This window comes from Oncorhynchus clarkii, chromosome 2 (assembly GCF_045791955.1).
Source record: "Oncorhynchus clarkii lewisi isolate Uvic-CL-2024 chromosome 2, UVic_Ocla_1.0, whole genome shotgun sequence".
Lineage (NCBI taxonomy): Eukaryota > Metazoa > Chordata > Actinopteri > Salmoniformes > Salmonidae > Oncorhynchus > Oncorhynchus clarkii.
Window position 1 is genome coordinate 57851725 of NC_092148.1, and position 22570 is coordinate 57874294.

The 22570-nt window shown below is 42.6% G+C and overlaps 1 protein-coding gene across 2 annotated transcripts in view; it reads left to right on the forward strand.

Annotated features, from left to right (window-relative positions):
• LOC139370552 (cytosolic carboxypeptidase 4) overlaps positions 1-22570 on the forward strand; it is a 259601-nt gene that overhangs the window by 162048 nt on the left and 74983 nt on the right. For both annotated transcript variants that reach the window (XM_071110131.1, XM_071110122.1), the window contains exon 19: positions 12551-12731. In XM_071110131.1, the coding sequence (XP_070966232.1) occupies positions 12551-12731 (181 nt within the window). The remainder of the gene's footprint in view (positions 1-12550; positions 12732-22570) is intronic.

The window sequence follows — 22570 nt, forward strand, 5'->3', positions numbered from 1 at the left end:
GCCCACCTCAACCAGCCAGGCGTCCCCAGCCCTGCCTGCTGCACACCTCCCCCCAGCCTCCCACAGACAGTGGCACCGGCACAGACCAGCCACAGCCCAGCTCCAACACCCACCAGCCCCCCTTCTACCCCCTCCAGTCCAGAAGAAACAGACCAGCCACACCCCAGCTCCAACACCCACCAGCCCCCCCTCTACCCCCTCCAGTCCAGAAGAAACACTGGCTGACATCATCCTGTTGGTGGACTCAAATAGGAAGTTGGTTCAGGAGAATACACTTTTCCCTAGACACAAAATGAGAAAGATGTGGTGCCCAACAACGCAGAGTGCCATGGAGCTGCTTGATAAGGCCCAGCTCTGGTCGCCAAGCCACATAATCATACACACCGGAAGCAACGACCTGCGTGCTCAGGAGAGGGTGGAGACTTCACTACTGGGAGTGATTGAAAAGGCCTCCGCAATCTTCTCCAACTCAAGGATTGTGGTGTCAACCCTTCTACAGAGGAAGGACTTCCACCCTGCCACAATCCAAAGAATAAACGCCAGCCTCTCCCAAGACTGTGCCCTGCGACCCAATGTACACCTGGCCCACCATCCCACCCTCGATCTGAACTGTCTCTATGACCATGTTCACCTGTACAGGGAGACAGTCCCCATCCTTGCCAAGACTCTCAAGGATGTTGCTTTAAACCGAAGCCTGACCTCTCCACCCAGGAACAGCGGAGCAATCTCCACCCTTCCGAGATCATCGAGACAACACCCCGGACCAGCACCCTGGACCGCCCAGCCACGACCACAGCACCGCCAACCTCAATGCCCACCACAGCCAGCGCAGCACAGGCCACCCCAGCCCAGCTTCAGACCCACCCAGATGAGGCCTACCACCCCCCTCCTCCCCACCGCAGACCCACACCTGGAGTCACAGGCAGAGCTACGCACAGGCTGTGAGAGGAGCAACTGGCCCAGCCCCCACCAACCAAATGAGTGACATTAAACACATGCGGAGTCTACTATGCTAACATGTGATAGGCCGGGGGTCATGGTAAGATGAGCACAAGAACTCCACCATCCTCACACTACACCCACCTAAGTCACATGGCACAAATGCTATCTTAAATGATAAACAAATCACATTTGCATCATAAGAGTTTACGTTAATTGAAAAATCCTATTTTCATAGTTCTTGTTGGATTGTGAGTGTTTGTCTCATTTTGAAGGTAAAGAAAAAACAGTTATGAAATCTTTTTACATTGCATTGGGGGAATTTACAAGGATTGAAGTCCTCTGCTTTTGGGCTAAAGAGCAGAAACCCAGACTTCCTGAAAGAAATTGATGATATTGATATTGTAGTACTACAGGAAACATGGTGCAGAGGTGATGTTTTCACTGGCTGTCCACTAGGTTATAGGAAGATAATCCTACCATCCACCAAATTAAAAGGAATCACACAAGGCAGAGACTCAGGGGGAATGCTAATATGGTATAAATCTGAACTAACAAATTCAATCGAATTGATCAAAACAGGAGAATTCTTTATCTGGTTAGAAATCAACAAGGAGGCTATCTTTACACATAAAAACGTCTTCCACCTGAGCCTTATACATTCCCCCCTCAGAGTCACCCTACTTCAATGAAGAGAGTTTCTCCATTCTAGAGGGGAGATGAGTCACTTTCAGGCCCAAGGCAACGTGGAGACCTGAATGCTAGAACAGCAGAAGAACCAGACACTATTAACAGTCATGGGGATAAACACCTACTAGGAAGCAATAACCTTTCCCTCCCCACATACCCCCCCAGAAACAACTATGACAAAGTGAAAAACAAAAACAGAGTACAGCTCCTGAAGCTCTGTCAAACACTGGGTCTATATATAGCCAATGGTAGGCTGAGAGGGGACTCTTTTGGTAGGTACACCTACAGCTCTGTGGAACACTGGGTCTATATATAGTCAATGGTAGGCTGAGAGGGGACTCTTTTGGTAGGTACACCTACAACTCATCCCTTGGCAGCAGCACTGTAGACTACTTCCTCACTGACCTAAACCCAGAGTCTCTCAGAGCCTTCACAGTCAGCCCACTAACACCTCTCTCAGACCACAGTAAAATCACAGTGTATCTGAGAAGAGCGGAACCCAACCATGAAGCATCACGGCCCAATAAATTACATGGTACTAAATAGGCCTATAGATGCAGTGAAAACAGTACAGAAATCTACCAAAAAGCAATTAGTAGCCAAAAAATACAATCTCTCCTGGACAACTCTTTATCCTTAACATTCTCCTACAGCAATGAAGGTGTAAATTTGGCCATTTAGAACATAAACTTTATATTTAACAAATTAGCCTCCTTGGCTAATCAAAATAAATTTGAGAGCAAACCAAAAATAATAGATAATGAAAAATGGTTTGATAATGATTGCAAAAATCTAAGAAAGTAATTGAGAAATATATCTAATCAAAAACACAGAGAACACTGAAGCAATACAAACACACCCTAAGAACAAAAAAGGAACAGCACGTTAGAAATCAGCTGGATGGAATTGAGGAATCCGTAGGATCAAACCACTTCTGGGGGAATTGGAATACATTAAACAAACCTCATCAGGAGGAACTGGCTCTCCAACATGGGGATATGTGGAGAAATCAATTTGCTAACCTTTACAGCAATATAACAAAGACCCCAGAACAAAAAGATTTACAACAAAAATTACAAATCCTTGAATCAGCAGACTTTCAGAGTCCTGTGGATACCCCAATTACAGAAGAAGAATTATTGGAAAAAACGATGCACGCTCCAACCCAAAAGGCCTGTGGTGCTGATGGTATTTTAAATGAAATGATAAAATATTCAGACCACAAATTCAAATTGGCTAGACTCTTTAACATTATCCTCACTGCAGGTATTTTCCCCAATATTTGGAAACAAGGATTGATCACACCAATCTATAAAAATTTAGACAAATTTGACCCAAATAATTACAGAGGAATTTGCAATTTGGGGAAAATGATCTGCAGTATCACAAATAGCAGACTACATAATTTCCTTTATGAACACAATGTACTGAGCAGAAGACAGATTGGATTTCTAAAAAAGTATCATCCAACAGACCACATTTACACCCTCCATACTCCAATTGACAAACAAGTAAACCAAAACAAAGACAAAATCTACTTGTGTTTTGTAGATTTCAAGAAAGCATTTGATTAAATTTGGCACAAAGGTCTTTTTATAAACTAATAGAAAGTGGCATTGGAGGGGAAACATGTTATGTTATTAAATCAATGCACACTAAAACCAAATGTGTGGTTAAAATGTGGCAACAGGCGAACATACTTTCAGGGACGTGGAGTGAAACAGGGCTGCCCAATAAGTCCAACACTGTTTGCATCTACATCAATGAATTGGCAAAAACATTAGAAGAATCGGCAGCACCTGGTCTCACCCTACACAACACTAAAATCAAGTGTCTGCTGTACGCAGATGACCTGGTGCTGCTGTCTCCCACTAAGGAGGAGGTAACAGCAGCACCTAGATCATCTGCACAGGTTCTGTCAGACCTGGGCTCTCACCGTTAATCTAAACAAATCAAAACAAATATCATGATATTCCGCAATCAGGATGACAAATATAAATTCTATTTGGACACAGTTCTATTAGAATACACCAAAAATGACACGTATCTAGGACTAAATATCAGCAACACAGGTAGCTTTCACAGGGCTGTGATTGAGCTGAGAGACAAAGCAAGAAGAGCATTCTATGCCATTAAAAGGAAAATTAAAATCAAAATTCCAATTAGAATCTGCCTAAAAATGTTCCAATCACTTATAGAACCAATTGCTCTATGGTAGTGAAGTATGGGGTCCACTCTCTAACAGTGAATATACCAAATGGGACAAACATCCAATCGAAATACTGCATGCAGAGTTTTGCAAGACTGTATTGCAAGTGCAAAGAAAACTCAAAATAACGCATGTAGAGCAGAATTGGATCAAAACCCACTCCTCATTCGAATAGAAAAAATAGCAATCAAATTTAACAGCCATCAAAAAACAAGTGACCCCAAAACATTCCATCACACAGCTCTACAATGTCAAGAGATTCAATAAGAGAAGAGTCCCCTCAGCCCAAGGCAACATGGTTCTGAGGCTCAGTTCACTAACCCAAACCAACCCCATAGAGCCTCAGGACAGCACTCGGAAATCTGGCCTAACCAAGTCATCACAAAGCAAAAATTAAAATATATCACCTATTGGAAAGACAACACAAACAATCGAAGTAAACTTCAATGCCATTTGGCTCTAAACAGACAGTACATGGTGGCAGACTATCTGACCACTGTGACTGATAGAAAACTGAGGAAAACACAGACTAGGTACAGACTCAGTGTGCACAGTCTGGCTATAGAGACCGGCCGTCACAGGCAAACGTGGCTGCCCAGAGAGGACAGGCTGTGCTCACTCTGCTCCAGGGGAGAGGTAGAGACAGAGCTGCATTTCCTATTACACTGTGACAAATACTCAGACCTAAGAGAATAATTCAATACAAAGAATTTGAAAATATAAAAGATGAAGAAAAAAATCAAATATTTATTGGGTGAAAAGCCTAAATCCTGTCACAACCTGAGGGACAGCCAGTGAAAAGTGCAATGTAATGTCAATAATATTTCCCATTTAGTTTTGTTTTGGCTTTCAAGTCATGTGTCTTCTCAGTCATGTTGAGACTGGTCTACTACTATTGCTTTAGTGTATTATTATTCTCATTAATATTGTTGTTGTAGTTGCTGTCAATGGTAATCCCATTTCCACTACTACTATTATTGCTGTTGGTCCCACCATTTATATATATATTTAATTTTATTTGTATACTTTGACAATGTAAGTAATTTAACTTGCCATGTCAATAAATTCAATTGAGAGAGTGAGAGAGAGAGAGAGCGCAGTTGCTCAAAGAAACTCCTAGCAGCAGATATAACACAGACAGCTCCTGTCAGAGCTGGAGTTGTGATGTGGAGAATGCAAGGTGATAGACTCACTGCCAGTGCCAACTGTTGAACTCACCACATGATACATGTACTGCTGGAGTCAGAGGAGGAAATAAATAACACTCATAGTTACATTGCTTTGAATCCAAGTCAAACAAATGGGCCAGATAGAAGGTGAGTGAGAGGGCTTTGAAGTGAGACATGTAATCCCGCTGAAGGACAGTGTGTTTATGTCTGGGCTTTCGTCATGGTCTTCTGGGCATTCTTATTAAGTTTAGGCTGATTCCTTTACAGGCGATGATGATGCTGAGAGAGGAGCAGTCTGAGCTGTGTGTCTGGCTTGGCTTGAAAGAGGTAGAGAAAGATAGAGACAGACAGAGGCTGGGGGATGGTGATGGATGTGTGGGGTGGGGAGAGGGAGGGAGGGACAAGCTGACCTAGCTCTGGGACACAACCAAGGCCGTGCCACTGGGGAGGGGAGCACTGTCTCCATCCTGCCCACACCCTCCCCAGCCTCCACCGGTCCCCCCACCTCCCCACCAGCCTCTCTCCACCCTCCCCTGCCTCCCCATCCCTCCACATCTCTCCCCACCTGCCGATCACCCCCATCCTCCCCAGCCTCCCGACAGCTCCTGCTGATTAATATTTAGGGGAGCCCCCCCACAGCCAGCCTGCTAGCATATGGTTGACTGTAGAGGCACAGGAATGCCTTCTCAGATCTGTACTATTAGTGATGACGGTGGAAACCTCGAAGGGAGAAAGATTGTGACCCTTGATTGGGTACCAGCTGCCTTCATGGTGATCAAAAGGAGGTTAGCGTTGCTACTTCTGTTTACTAGTAGCTGCAAATATAACCGTATGAAAGGGTTGTTGTAGCTACTTAGCTATGTTTACTGCTACTTATAAAGATAACACCATAGTAAGCCACGTAAACAGCTGAATAATGGCTCCTGTCTAGAATAGTGCTGATATTGTACCACCTAGAATATAGCATTACTATTATAGCATTACTAAATGTTGCCCCCTAAAATAAAGTCCTTCCAAGTTAAATGTAGACTGGAGATACACTACTCCTCTTTACATTCTGTCAGCCTGAGACAAATAATAGAACTTCTCAGTTGTTCCTCAGTGCAGCATGACCATACCATGATATGTGGCCTCGCGGTTAATAAGAGTGTTGGGCCAGTAACCAAGAGGTCGCTGGTTTGAATCCCTGAGCTGGCAATGTGGAAAAATCTGCCATTCTGCCTTTGAGCAAGGCAGTTAACCCCCAAGAACTACTGCTCCCCGGGTGCCGATGACGTGGATGTTGATTAAGGCAGTCCCCCACACCTCTCTGATTCACAGGGGTTGGGTTAAATTTGGAAGACAAATTTCAGTTGAATGGATTCAGTTGTACACCTGGCTAAGTATCCCCATTCCCTAATGTAAATCCTATATTATAGTAGGAATATGTTTACAACATGCATCTTCAGTTATTTTGTCCTCCCCCTGCCACTCTACTAACACATCACTCTGCAGTGCGGTGCATTAATCCAGCCATGTTAGGGCGGGAAAGTCTGTAATCGGCTGATTCAGCAGCAACGCCATGGACATATTCCCATTAGAGATATTAAGAGTGCTGTCATTCACTGTCTTTCAAACAGGGACCTGCCCTTTTGCATTTTAGTGCCTTTAAGTTGTATTAAGGCCTATAGTACATTAAGTGAATGTTTTGTGGTGCTGCCATGACAACCTTGTGAGGGGAGGAGGAAGGCATTTCAGCTAGTTTCAGCTGGTTCTAACTCCTGTAGACACGTTCATTTCTTTGTTATGTAACACATCTGCAAACTAGTGTTATAATTATGCCCTAATTAACACTATGCAAGTCAGTTGCACTGCAGATAGTAGTAACTTCAGCTGCATTTGGTGGTTTTATTTCATTAGGGCTGATATTAAATCAATGATACTCCGCTGTCTCCCACACCCATCACAACAAGCAAATGAAGACTAATTTGTAATCTGATATAATCATTATCATAGTTTGTGTAGGTCATGAATAATTGCTTGGCGTTAAATGTAATAAAGCTTTGTGTTTCCTCCTAAGACAGATTGATGACTGTCACGGTGAGATAGGGTCATTTCATTTTGTGACATGTCAAGTGTGTGTGTGGGTGTAGTTGTGTATGGAGAGTCCGGCGATAAGAGTAGCTTGATGACTATAAACAAATCAAATCTAATTGTATTGGTCGCATACACATATTTAACAGATGCTTTTGCAGGTGTAGTGAAATGCTGGTAAAAACGTTCTGGGCTAATAATGTGAGAAATAGCAGTACGTTTAGAGTTGAATTGGTTTCTTGTTTGTTTGCCAATCTGAAATAGCTTTAAACACAGAGTTGTTTCCATAGGAAAAATATGTTCCGGTGGGTGGAAAGATCATAGAAATAGAATGAATAGAACGGGGTTGTAACGTCTGACCCTGGCAATTTGACTGGTAAATGAATGGGTACACTCACAATGGCTGCCTGGTATTGTGATGCAATCATTTCCATGGTAATGTAAAATGTTCATTCAAATTGTGCTAAGTGATGTGACTCATGCAATGGAATGTATTTTGTGTAATGTCAGATTGATGGGTACACTTCCTGTTTTTACTTCCTGCTTTGCACTTATGGGTAAATTTGCGATGGCCACCAGTCCACCCATTATGCCATAATTGACTTGGATGGGGACGCCCATTCTATTCATTCTATATCTATGGGAAAGATACTGTAGGAGTGAGAATAGTTTGTCTTTGTCAACATGGTTACTACCACCTCATTGTGTATCTGATTTAAACTTAATTTCAATCTAATCAAATCGGGTTTGAAGTGTGCACAATTGTGAAACAAATTAAGGCATGTACTGGTAAATAAATACACAGTATTGTTGTTGAGCTTGGAATGTTAAATAGAAAATGTCCCTTCTGTTTGCAATACATTCTTTATACACTGTTATTTTCACCATCTGCTCTCTGATGCTCAGTATGTCTCCTGATATTTGACAAGTCCGTCATGACGCTCACATTTATCACACCCCATTGGTCAGATAGCCTGGTCGAGGTACATTAGGTGAAGATAATTACTTTGATATCACATTAATGATCCACTTGACACCCCCATCACCCTCAAAACACACTGTCACCACAGTCAGCAGTTGAGGAACTAACTTTGGTGCCGCAATTTAGTAAATGCATTCTCTGAATGTACTATGCTTTAGGTGATTTTCCGTCCTAACGTCATTCTCAAGGTGTACACAATGGAGTGATACCATACGAACTCAATGACTGATGAACTCAATCAGAATGCTGCTTTCTAGAATGGCTGAAATGGGCTCCGATCTAAGCTTTGGGCAATGTTATAATAGCTCTTTGAATAGGTCAATTTATTCTCCCTTTTCTTGTCCTGTAGCTTGATTCAGACATGAATTGTGTCTTTCATACTGCATTGAACTCATACTGGTGATCGAACACGTTGGTATGAAGTACAATCTCAACTGATTTGGCTCTCGTTTAACCCTGATAAATAAACAATAACAGTTTGTCGAGGTCTGACTCCTGGAAGCTATTGGAGTGAAACTAGTCTGACTAATGATATTGGTACACAAGCCTCCCAGTCCCAACAACCAGGCACATTTCACTTTCACACGGAGAGATTTTTTTAAAAAATTACCTCCCTTTAGATAGCTTTTAGCCACACTGTCATGGTAATTGAGATTATGTTTGATAATTAACAACCTCTGAAATGAGCCTGAGTGCAATTGCACTGGAACATTTTTAATTAATAAAATGGAAAATTAAAGCTGCATTTTCATAAGCTTTGCGGGGAAAATTCATCTTATGATTATAAATGGACAACCCTGATTTGTACTAATTAAACCTGATTTGCATATACAGGAAAGGATAACAGAGATTGGTTTTGATTGCTCAAGGCCCCCTTTGTACTTCTGCGTACATGTGTACGCGAGGCAGGCAGCCTCTCTCTGCCCATATCGTGTTTGTCTCACTAACTGCCATTTGATCAGGGACTGCTTCAATTTAAAGTTTCAGCAACTTTCACTCACAGCGTGTTACCTCCTCCTCACCTCAGGCGGTGCACAACATACCAGCTGGATGTTTTGAGAGTACAGTTTCTGCATCCGACAGCTATCTGGAGATGATTTTATTTTGCTGAGGCTGAAACTGTGACGATCGTGTCACCGTAGGTCTGGTTATGCATGCACACGCCACTGTAAGTCTCTCTGGATAAGAGCATCTGCTAAATTACTCAAATGTAAATGTTATTAATAACCAGGGGTTTTTCCTGCGTAGGAAACCACCTGATCGTAGGAAAAAGACCAGACTTTTAACTCTCTTTTAAAGCTGCAGTCTTTCGTATTAGGATTTGTTTGATCTGTTATTGTGGACCCAAGTGATGGGGCATCATGGATGGAGTGGTTTGATATTAAAAGATCCTTATGAGAATAGGGAATGACAGAGCTTTGAATCACAACACAGGGGACCATTGTACTAATGGAAAAACCCAGACTCTTTACCCAGACAAGCTTTACACAGTGTATCAAAAGCATCTGAGTACAGCTGGTCTTCATCTCAGTAACAAGAAGTTCACACCAGGACACATATGGCATTTTTTGATGCTGTGTTTTGTTTCAAAAAGGAAGCGCTTCAGGGCCAGATTTATTACCTGGTAGAGTGGTTGGAGAGTCACCCAAAGGGACTAAAGTGTGTCACTTAATCATCAAGGTGCTCAGTGAGAAAGCCCTCGATGGAGCCTCCAACACCACTTACGCCTCATGGGAGATGACGGATGCACCTGTCCAAGTGGGTGAGTAGCAGAGAGCTCGATGCACCAACAACCACCACTACTCAGTACATAGAGAAAAGGATAGGACCTGGGAATGAGTTGGCAACCAGACATTTAATATCAACTTGTTACCTTCACATTTCCACAAACAAGTCACTTATTTCGAGTTCAGTCTAATGTACAGTCAATTCATAGCAATTCATCGCCCTAGAGAAGTATGATAATTGTGCAGTTTGCGGTCAAGTGCATTATAATGGAAGGATAAGTGGTCGTGGTGAATGATAAGCTAATGTTAACTGAATCAAGGGGCTTTTACGGTGAATGTGGCTATTGTATTTTCAGTTTCAAGTTTTTTTTTGTTGTGGAGTGTTTCTGTTGCCTACACTACTCGACGATAGCTTACGGGGCAAAACACAATGAAATAAAATGCATACTCTATAGTGGTCCAGGCTTTAGAATCCTATGTGGATTTACTCTTAAAGGACAGTCACTGTCAAAATGTACACCGCAGAGAAGGGGTACTCAAGTACTAGGTTCGGTCACACAAATTTCTTAGGTGGCAAAGGTCCTGATGGATAATGTAATCAGCGTAGTAACAAACCCCCACCTCGCAACCCATGCGACCTCAAACTGTTCACACCGCTCTTGTTAGCGGAGAGAAAAATTAGCTGTTTTAAAGCTAATTTCCCGCAATTCTACACATTTTGCATGGGGCAGAGATTTTCTTTGCTGTTTTTAAGCTAATTTATTGCAATTCTATGCGTTCTTCCATGTCTTATGTGTGTTATATGATACCAGGGGTCGAAGCCTGAGCGAGTAAAAAAAATGTAATAAATAAACACTCCGGTCCGTATTGATCCCGTTCTGGGTCCGGATCCGGTCCACTGTCCGCCAGTTGAGTATAGACGACATTGAGGAAACATTCTGTAGATGAACACACCCATAGGAAAACACACAATCACACGTGCACTCACACACACATTTGAAAAAGAAAAAACAGTCGTTTGAGGGTGTTTGCTCAGATAGCCAGCAGTGGATAGAGAGACAAAAACACAAACATTTCCAAACGATTCTCTGTATGACAGCTTGGCTGATGATGCCTGTGTGCCCAACACAGGTCCATATCAATGAGTAGACTCACAACACACACAGCCTGGCTGTATGCCTCTCTCTACCTACTGCTGCGAGTGTAGGTAGCTTGGCCTGGCTGTATGCCTCTCTCTACCTACTGCTGCGAGTGTAGGTAGCTTGGCATGGCTGTATGCCTCTCTCTACCTACTGCTGCGAGTGTAGGTAGCTTGGCCTGGCTTGCGCCCGATTGGCAAGGAGAACTGTTGACGACCGCTTGATGCCTTTCAGAACACGCCTACATCCCTCCAAGCTTTATACTTGACATGTGCCAAGTGATATTAGGCCCTGAATAGAGAGGATGAATGGAAATGGAAATGGGATCAAGGTTACGGTTCTGGTAGTTCTGGAGAGGAATGTGTGAGAGCCTCCTGTCGTTTGTGTGGTTCTCCAGTTAGGAGTTCATCCTAGTGTTGCTGCTTGTTTGATTAATTTATGCTGTTGTACCATCAGAAGATATCACAGCTCAGTAGCGTAGGTTTGACTTGGTGAGGAATAGGAAACACTCAAAGACTCAACACGGATTGGTTACACACACACTACCTCACACAAAATGGTGTGTATATGAAAGAGACGGCACAAGGGAGTTGTGGAATCGTTTTCTTCTTCTTGAGTCGAAATTTAATTTATACATTTTTCCAGGCTCAAACTGGCTGCTCTTGCAGGAAATGGAGCCCCATGCTATTGGCTGATGTGATATTTATCACTCTAATTATATCTTCTGGAGTCTTCCACAAGATGCCTGCATTCCCGCTCAGTCACCTTTGTACATTCAATCTACTTCAGTTTGCAAAAGCCTAAAATAAATTGTATGCTTTGCAATGACATTTTCTCCCCTCCAATGTGTTTAAAAAAATGTATCATATCATTTCACTCTGCATTGTTATGCATTCGGCTATTCACTCACAACATATCATTGTTGTCTGAACTGGACAGTCTACAGCCAAATTATGGCTGGTTAAATTAAGGTGAAAGTATGAGAAGGCTGCTTTATCTCATTTTGTTTTACAAAACAAATTACTTATTGCTCAAACCTGATTGCTCATGCTCACATGGATTCAATTAAACATAGAAACGGAATGAAGCATAAAGAGGGTGTACACTTTACAGGCCTTGCAGAAACTCATTACTGTGTGATCAATGCAGGAGTCAGAGGAATTTGTCTCTTCCGTGGCTTCGTCTTTTGTGGAGTGGCAGCCTTGGCCGCAATTGCCAGGCTGAATTAAAATGATATGTGCCTCTGAAAGCATATCCATCTCCTCTCTTTTTCAACATCTACATTTTCACAGGACCTGCTGTATAGATTCTGCCCTATAGAAGTGCATACAGAATATATCACACGCTTCAGAAATGTGATTATCTTTTTCAAAACAAGGCAAACTGAATAGGACAGGCAATCATTTTGAGTAAACCTTAACAATACATGTGCATTAAGATGTGAATTCGTGGTTTGTAGAGAGCCTTGTTCCAACATAATGTGGAAGAAGTGGTGGCTCGAGGATTTACTTATTTACTGTAAAGAGTGTCACTAATCCTCTTCAATGTGGACATTGGTGGACAAACATTCACTGTGTAACCCTGTTTCCCCCTCTCTCTCCACCCCCCCATCCCTCCCTTAGATAACCGTCCGTGTGTAGTACTGACAGCACGGGTCCACCCTGGGGAGAGTAACGCCAGCTGGGTGATGAAGGGAACCCTGGAGTTTCTGTGTAGCAGTGACCCGGTGGCTGAGGCACTGAGGGAGGCCTACATCTTTAAGATTATCCCCATGCTCAACCCCGACGGGGTCATCAACGGCACGTACGTACTCTGCGCTCTGACACCCACCCTAACCTGTGACCTCTATCCTCAGACCTATACCTGTCACCCTCCATGTTAACCAGTACACAGTCATTTAGCTAGGCAGTCCAGGAATCTAACCTGTATGTCCAGGTTACCACAGGGTTATCTTACTGACACGATGGGTATGCAATGTCATGTGAGTCTGTGGCATCGTCATACTGTCAATAGAGAAAGAAGAATTAACAGGAAGGGAGTTTGGGTTGGAGTCAAGTCCCAACTCAGAAAATACATTTTGGAGTTTGGCCCCTTTGCATTACATTGTATCAAATGCATTTGTAAGTGCAAATCTGTTTAGTAGTACCAGTACTTAACAAAAGCAACAGCGTCATATTGGTAGTCTTATTAATGGACTGGAGGGTGATCGATAAGCCTCTTCACCTCTCTGTACCAATCACTGACCTTACTCCTTACTGACACCATGTGAGAACTAGACCCAGTCAGAGCTGCAGTATTTTCATTATCACCAGGCTGGTGCTCAGTGAGCCTGAGCAGAACAATCATTGATCAGACTGTAGACTATTACATACTGCTTGTTTGGGGCTTGAGAGAGATTAACTCAATATGGACAACAACTTGGTATTGTAGGTCATGTTGTCTGAAGCTATTCCCACTTCTCTACGGTGTCCAGGTTTTAGCGACTGCAATGAGAGTACAAGATTATGATTTTTAACGCAACAATAAACATTTAAGGGGTCTTCTAAAAGTTGTATGCATAAATCCCCCAAACTCATATGTTATTACCATTAGAATACATATACATGTTGAAGTACCATGACCCTTTTGAAATAGAAATTGTGATTAGATATGTTGAAAGATCACATTTGCTTATATCAGTTTCACCACAGATCTCAGGAAGACAGAAATGCACTACACATAAAGCAGAGCTAATCTGAGTTCAGAGCTGTCTGACCATGTTAAACCATCCTTTCATTTCCTCTTGTCTTCATCGAGCCATGAAGACACAACATTTACTTTGGCTTGTACATTGGACTTATTGAAATGCGTCTTCCGCTTGCATTTTTACAATCCATCTCCCTTGGCAACTGATTGCGGTGTCAAGTTGTTTGCCGTTCGGGGGGAACACAAACACAAACTGTTCACTGTGCACTATCTTGACTCTCTGCTGCTATTTTCAGCTCACACATACAGCATGAATTATTGGGTCTTCAGATATGATAATTGCTACGAGTCTGAAAGCCCAATCTGCATCACACAGCTGGTCTGACCAGAGGGAGAGGGAGATGTAAACCGAGCTGACTTTTTGACTAACAGCCTTTTGCTTTGCTGTTATTTTCCTGATTGCAGAGAGAGAGAGGGAGAGAGGGTGATGACAGTATGCTAGCTGCTTGTATTTAGCAGGGGACCAAACGGTAAGAGGTGAGAACAGAGTAGTGTGTGTCAGTAGGGATTCCACTAGTGTAAAACCAGGAATAGCACATGCACAGCCACATCCCTATGTCTGACTGTGACACTCACTGTCTGACAGCTTTCGTGTGGAATCCCCGGTGGTCTGCGCAGCGGTAGCCTGCCCAGCGGTAGCCTGCCCAGCGGTAGCCTGCCCAGCGGTAGCCTGCCCAGCCGGGCATGTCAGCACAAGCAGCTATTTACTTAGACATTTTGGTGTGAAATCTGAGAAGACGGGGAAACCAAGTGTATCTTTTCATACCTTCAGTGACAGGTTTTTCAAATGCATTTAGAGCGCCCTGAAATTGGGCATTTGAGGGCAATGCTGTGAAAGACGAAGTATTGATTTCCTCCAATATAGCATATTGGACAAGCCATTTGAGGTCGGAGCATGACACATTGGGGTCCATTGTTGACAAGGGCCGTATGTGTTCAGCGGTGAGTGCTGCTCAATGTTTCAGACTGCCAGATGAGAACTCATTTAAATGTTAGTCATTTAGCAGACGCTCTTATCCAGAGGGACTTACAAGAGCAATTAGGGTTAGTTGCCTTGCTCAAGGGCACATTGGCAGATTTTTCACCTCGTCCGCTCAGGGATTCAAACCAGTAGGCTACCTGTTGCCTGTCTAATAAAACATAAATACTAACATCACCATGCACACACCATGGAATTGCTTGATGTTTTGTTCCTTTGTTACATCTAATGTGTTCCGTTAAAGGAATTAAGCATCAGTTAATAAAACTCATTGAGCTTTTGAGATATTTGACACAAAATGTCATCATTAGATCTGAGCGGTTAATTGTCCCTGAAATTGAATTCGTTTTCTGTGAGTGATGATAAAAGACGTTGGCATTGCACGGCGCCATATCACTTCTGATACTCAGCTTTAGTGGGAGATAGAAGACATGAATACTTAGGGTTCAGTGTTGAGGAGTACAGAACAAAAATATAAACACAACATGTAAAGTGTTGGTTTCATGAGATGAAATAAAAGATCCCAGAAATGTTCTATATGCACAAAAAGCTTATTTCTCTCAAATTGTGTGGAACAATTTGTTTACATCCCTGTTAGTGAGCATTTCTCATTTGCCAAGATAATCCATCCACCTGACAGGTATGGCATATCAAGAAGCTGATTAAACAGCATGATCATTACACAGGTGCACCTTGTGCTGGAGACAATAAAATGCCACTCTAAAATGAGCAATTTTGTCACACAACACAATGCCACAGATGTCTCAAGTTTTGAAGGAGTGTGCAATTGGCATGCTGACTGCAGGAATGTCTAACAGAGCTCTTGCAAGATAATTTAATGTTCATTTCTCGACCATAAGCTGCCTCAAAACATTGTTTTAGAGAATTTGGCAGTACATCCAACTGGCCTCACAACCGCAGACCACGTGTAACCACGCCAGTCCAGGACCTCCACATCCGGCTTCTTCACCTGCGTAAACGTCTGAGGAGGGAAAAACCTCATTCTAATTGGCTGGGCCTGGCTCCCAGGGGGTGGCTCTGTTTTCCAAGTGGATGGGGCTATGGCCTCCAGGCACGCCCAAGGCTGCACCCCTGCTCAGTCATGTGAAATCTATAGATTAGGGTCTAATGAATTTATTTCAATTGACTGATTTCCTTCTATGAACTGTAACTCAGTAAAATGTTTGACATTGTTGCTTGTTGTGTTTATATTTTTGTTCAGTAATAGTTCAACTAGTAATTTAACTACATTTTGTAATATATTGGTTTAACTAAATTCAAATCTATAGTATGTAGTGTTTTCAGTAGTTAATTACTGTTTTACCATGTAGCGTTGTAGCTAACTACTAGAACTACTTCTTAGCAAAAAGAATAGAACATATGGGTGAAGTAGGCAATCATTTCCTTTCTTTTTCGGCATCAGACCTGCCTAATTCTCACTTGAAACATTGTTTTTGTGTTTAATAGGCTAAATTCTACATTCTACATATGACCCCAAAGTGATCTGTTCTTGCAACTTGTAGTCTATGACATTTAAGATTTACAGTATATATGATAATTTCTCACAAAGTAGTTTGGATGTAGTAAACTACTTTTTCAAAGTAACTTTAGTTAAATAAACAATGCTTTTCCACATGTTTGATCAGAGAGTGTGTGTTGGAGCAGCAAGCTCTGTACAGCTCTAGACCTGGCTCCAGCTGTCTCGCTGTACTGCACCTATCCTGTCTTCACAGGCGGCCTGAGCATTTTTCTTTGCCCTATTTTTCCTATTTTAATGATGTAACTTGTTTTGTGACCCATGTACTAATTTTCACTTGAATTCGGACCTGGCCATGCTCTGAAGGCAACCCACACATGTCCTGGATACTTTGAATGCTGCTGACTCTGCTTGGGTGGAGTAGCCCAGAGGCAGACATTCGTTTTGAGTCAAAATCCCCAATAAGATCGACTCAATAGAACATATCCCAGAGATTCATGGGTTGTCACGTGTTGGATACAAGCACACGTTGGGAATTGAACTTTGTTGGAACAGCCTGTGTGTGTGTGTGTGTGTGTGTGTGTGTGTGTGTGTGTGTGTGTGTGTGTGTGTGTGTGTGTGTGTGTGTGTGTGTGTGTGTAAGTGTTTAAATGTGATAATATTCTTCCATTATGCCAGGGGGTTGCTCGGGAAAGACAACATGTTATTTTTAGTCTGTTTGATTTAGTGGATGAAATTTACCCAAGACAAGCCTCCTAAGTCAAGTCTCTTTGACTGCTGGGACTCCTAGTCTCAGCTCGGCTGATTTGAGAAGTTTGAGGATGCGTCTCACATCTTGCCTTTGACAGCCTGTCTCCTCTCCACCATTGATGTTTATCACAACTCTCTGGTCTATAATTATGTAGGGAGAACAACTCGATGTGCGTGGAGGGGAATACTGTCCTGCTTCTTACCTTCCTACCTATGACCTGCGTTTCTCACTCTGCCAGCCAGGTGGGGACTGACTGGTGTGAACAGATTGTAATTTCCAACACCGACCTTGGGAATGGAGGAACAGAAGATTGCATCAACTAGCCCCTGGGGAAGGACGACTTCCTGTAGCCAAATTTGAGAACCTGTCAAAGTGGATCATCTTGTTATCACAACCAGACTTGAAGACCTTAACACGACATTGACATTTCACAGTCAGGCAAAATTAATTTGTATGTTCACCTTGAGGTATTTGTCTTAAACACTATAAAATAATGTGCTATCTAGAACCTTAAAGGGGTCATTGGCTGTCCCCATAGGAGGGCCCTTTGAAGAACAAAAATATTGGGGAGGCAGGTAGCCTAGTGGTTAGAGTGTGGGGCCAGTAACCAAAAGGTCAAATCCCCGTTCTGCTCCTGAACAAGGCCGTCATTGTAAATAAGATTTGTTCTTAACTGACTTGCCTAGAAAAATAAAGGTAAAACACTTTTTTTTTTTTTTTAAGAACCCCTTTTGCTTCCAGGTAGAACCATTTTGGTTATAGGCAGAACCTTTTGGAGTTCCAGGTAGAACCCTTTCCACAATAGGTTTTATATTGAACCCAAAAGGGTTCTACCTGGAACTAAAACGGGTTCTCGATTGAACCAAAAAGTGTTCTCCTATGGGAACAGAACCCTTTTGGAACCCTTTTTTCTATGAGTGTAGCGGAGAGCAGGGGCGTGCTACAGTAGCGTTGGCAGTTACACCTGCAATGTTTGAACAGAATGTTAGCATCCAGGCAGCTCTTTAACTACCATTCATTGTCAATGGTGCCATCACCACAACACAGAGGCCCTTAGACCATTCAGCTGCACAATGCCACAAGGGACATGAATGGATGAAACAAGTGGGAGTTTTGACTGAGTTTTTACATTTCTGTTCCCTCTTTACATGCAGTGAGAGTGGGACCGGTGACCATGACATTGGAGGTCACATTTGAGCATAGTCCAATGCCCCAGAGAAGGGATTGTTATATTTCTATAACTGTTCAGCTGGCTTTCACCATGCTATCCCTCCCAGTTCCTACCTCTGGGTGAGGGACCAGACCAGCTGGGAGATGGTTAACCCCAGCCAGCCAGGGACAAGGTTGGTTTAAAATATTTTTGTGTCAATAGCATCGGTTTGCCTCAATTATAGGTGAGTGTATCCAGTATTAGACTCAGTAGGGTGCTCTCGCTCCATCTCTTGAACAAGGAGTAATATTGCCCCTAGCTCAGAGAATCAGAAAAAGGCCTGACCCCATTCCATTTGTATTGCTGACACAGAAAGAACATTTATTCTCAAGGTAGAAGCTGGCCAGATCACATTGGCGAGATGTTTTTTCTTTCTTTGACTGGAGTCAGTATGAGCCATTTTGTGTTATTGTGTTATTCATTAGGAGAGAGGTGGTTTCTACACACTAAAAACAAATGGCTCTATATAGTGCCAGTTCTTTGGCTTGTCGCGACAGTGAAACCCTTTTTTGTGCTATATAGAACCCTTTTTGGACGGTTCTATAAAGAACCATGCTCGTAAGGTTTTACAAAGAACCATTTAAAAAAGTTATATATTAACACCAAATATGTTTTTTTCTAGCGGTACAACCCTTTTGATGCTGTATAGAACCCTTTTTAATGGTTCTGTATATGTAACGCTTCTCGTTGGTGGAAGGAGAAGAGGACCAAAATGCAGCGTGGTAAGTGTTTGTCATATTTTAATTGAAAAAACTGAACACTACACAAAATAACAACGAAGAGAAGACAAAACAGTTCTGCCAGGTGACCAGACACTAAACAGAAATTAATCACCCACAACCAAAATGTGGAAAACAGGCTACAACGATCGACAGCTGCCTCTGATTGAGAACCACACCAGGTCAAACACAGAAATACAACATAGAAAAAAGAACACAGACTACCCACCCCAACTCACGCCCTGACCAAACTAACACAAAGACATAAAAAGGAACTAAGGTCAGAACGTGACAGTATATAACCTTTACGGAGAACGGTTCTATAAAGAATCTTTCTCAATCTCAAATGTTCTGCAAATAACATTTTAATTCAAGAACCATACAGGGTTCTTTTTGCTGGTTAGCCATAATATTGTTAAAATATCAAAGGTTTTATAATTGTATTATTTGACAAGTTGAATCAAGTGTGCTAGCTCTGGAATGGCTGGGAGTCCCTGAGGAGGGAAACGAGAACCACTGTTGTAGACATCAGTTCTCCATTGACACAACGCCATATATGAGTCTTTCAAAAATCACAATCACTGGCCATTGTCATATTTAACATACAATGGCGTAACACAACAGATCACATCAACTGGAATGACACTCTCACTCACGGTTGCACAAAAAGAGCTTTGCCATTGCCCCTACATTTCAATTATCACTAAAAGAAGAAATCACTATTTTCTGAACCGCAAATATCCATTAACCGGCTTAAATGGTTCTTCATTATGGTCATTATGGTTCCACATACAGTAGAACCATGCCCTCCCAAAGAACCCTTGAGGAGTCTTCTTTGTGTGTACCTGCCTCTTTAAAAACACATTTTTATTCAAGTTGAGTGGTACTTTAGGTACTTTTTATTGTCCTTTTTCATCAGGTACCATTTTATAGTATTTTGTAATGTCTCCTGTTGTGTCTACCTGCCTTCTGTTGTCATAAAGCATTCTATTTCCTCACTCTTTCACACTCCATCATCTAGAACTCTGTACCGGCATTAGTTCTGCCTCAGCTTCTCTTCAGAGGTTACAGGAAATGTTCTACAGGTGTAGGATCTTAATTTTTATTATAATTAATGGACATTTTTGTACGGGTTGATCATTTTAATGTAAGGAAAAATCAAGTCGGATATTTCAATGTGGAAATTAAAAACTTCAGAAGCCTTTTTAAACCTCAAATACACTAAAACGTTCTCCTGCAACAGGGTGATCAAATTAAGATCCTACGTCTGTACCCTACCCTTCTGAAATCCTAAAAAAAATCTGTATGTCTGTAATTTTCTTTAATGCATGTTTACAATATGTGTAGAAAGCAGCAGACATGAAAGATTCATGTCACGGTTTCCACCCCGTCTTTGATAAAACCAGGAGAGGTACATGGGTCAGCCAACCTCCCTGCCATGAACAAAGAGAGCAACGAGAGGAAGCATGGAGCTGAGCTGTATTAAAATGTTTTGATGCATGGGGGTGGTCCAGCATGCGACACTGACGTATTATGGAGACCACTGTAGCCTGGATTGAGACAGGCCCATGATGAATGAGGAGAATCCACATTGTTCATCATTTCACAGCAAGGCTAACGTTGACCACAGCCAAGCCCGTCCACTCTCCCCATACCATCCTCTCCTCCTCCCCCTCACAACCCTCCTCCCTCCGGTCCAGTGTTCTGGCACAGGTGATGGCTACCTTGCTCAGACGGGCCAGCAGATGAGATTTACCCACGGTTCTCTTCTTCCTCTGAGGCAGTTTTATCAGTAGGCCCTTCCCCTCTGCTCTTTCTGTGGGGGATGGAGGTAATGAGTCACTATCTCCCAGGCTTTGGTATGCCTCCCCAGTCCAGATCAATACCCTGGCATTTGAGTCATGGAGAAATACAATAGTGTGAATACAAAAGCCTCACAATTTGTCATTGTCCATTAGTTGATGTTTTCATTAGTGTGCTTACTATAGTAGCAAGGGCAAACATAAAATTGTATGTCAGAAATGTTCGTGTTATTAGAGTGGTTCTTCATGAATCTGCCCAGAGTCATTACTTCTACCTCTTCTTGTTATTTTCATCCATGGCCTTCATCTCCTGCCCTCATGAAGGTAGAAATACAGTATAAAAACCTACTATTAAAAAGTGACTATAGCTCTAGTTGGACACTGGTGCTTGATGAGATGATACATTTGTTGCCTAAATTCAGTGTCATGTGTTGTCGTGTGTTGACAGCATACTGCATAGTGTCATGTGTTGTCGTGTGTTGACAGCATACTGCATAGTGTCATGTGTTGTCGTGTGTTGACAGCATACTGCATAGTGTCATGTGTTGTCGTGTGTTGACAGCATACTGCTAGTGTCATGTGTTGTCGTGTGTTGACAGCATACTGCATAGTGTCATGTGTTGAGAGGCTGTCAACACATGACGCAACTTGTTCACTATTGAGGAATACAATATGTGAGCAGAGATACACTGTTGTTGCAATGAACAATCAACCCAGCAGGTTGATTGAAAACGTTTTTCACTGAGGTCATCTTGGGAAGTTGATCGGTCACTTACAATGACCTTTCATATATGTCAGCCTTTGGATGCCCTGAATGATCCCAGTTTGCTGCAGTTGATTGGAGGAGATCGAGAGATTGATCCACATTCGTGAATGAAATCTGCTGGTCACTATTCCTCTAACAGCAGAGTTGATAGAGAGAGTCATTGTCCTCACTGAACGCCGTCCAACCTGTATGTTTGTGCCAAGACCCAGTGGTTGTACAATTGATCAGAGAGGCAGCTATTAAACGGATGCATGTCAGATTTGTGTTACATGCTGGTCAGCTGTAAGGGTTGGAGACAGTGGGTGCACCCCAAATGACACCCTATTCCCTATGTAGTGCACTACTGTTGACCAGGGATTTGGTCAACAGTAGTGTACCGTATAGGGAATAGGGTGTCATTTGGGGCGCTCCCAGAAACATTGGCTGTGACGCCGGCTGGGCCGGCGTGTTGAAGTCACGTTAACCTCCCTGGCCCTGCAAGTAGATTAAATTGACAAAGACATTGGGAATGGGATCCCAGGGGACCACACATAACTGGGAGCCCATGAAGCCCGTGACCTCATCATTGTTAATCTATTAGAGGCCATTTTATGCACCCATTTATGCATCCAGCCACTTTACAGTGAATATCAGGCGTTTCTCTTCATCATCTTTACTGTATATTGAATTGCTTCAAAGTACATGGAGATGGGTTGTTTTACTGTGATATATTTGTTAATGATGTACTGCACATGTACGTCACTACAACAAAACCCTATTAGTGACGGGCCATTACAGATACACCTTGCTCACGCTAGCTTCCTAGCCCTTATTGATTCATGTTGGTGGTGAGAGTCCTAAGAGGGAACCAACCGACACGAAACACTACCAGATGCATTCTGATAACATTCAAGTGGTGTGGCAGATAACGGATTCTGCAGACAACATGACTGATTCCCTTCCTGCTCGAGGTTACACAGTCTCAGAAATTAGGGATTGCTTTGTGTGCCTGGAATGAAATGACTGGGCCACTTCCAGGCTTACCCAAGCCTTTCATGCAGTTCAGAAAGCAGCATTCTGCACCATACCCTATTTACAAAGGCTTAACACGACCAGGCAGGAAGGGAGAAGTTGGGCTCAGACAGCTATTAGATTCCAGAATGTACGTGAAATGGGAGGTATCATTGTGAAGGCAGTCAAGGGCACACCTTTGT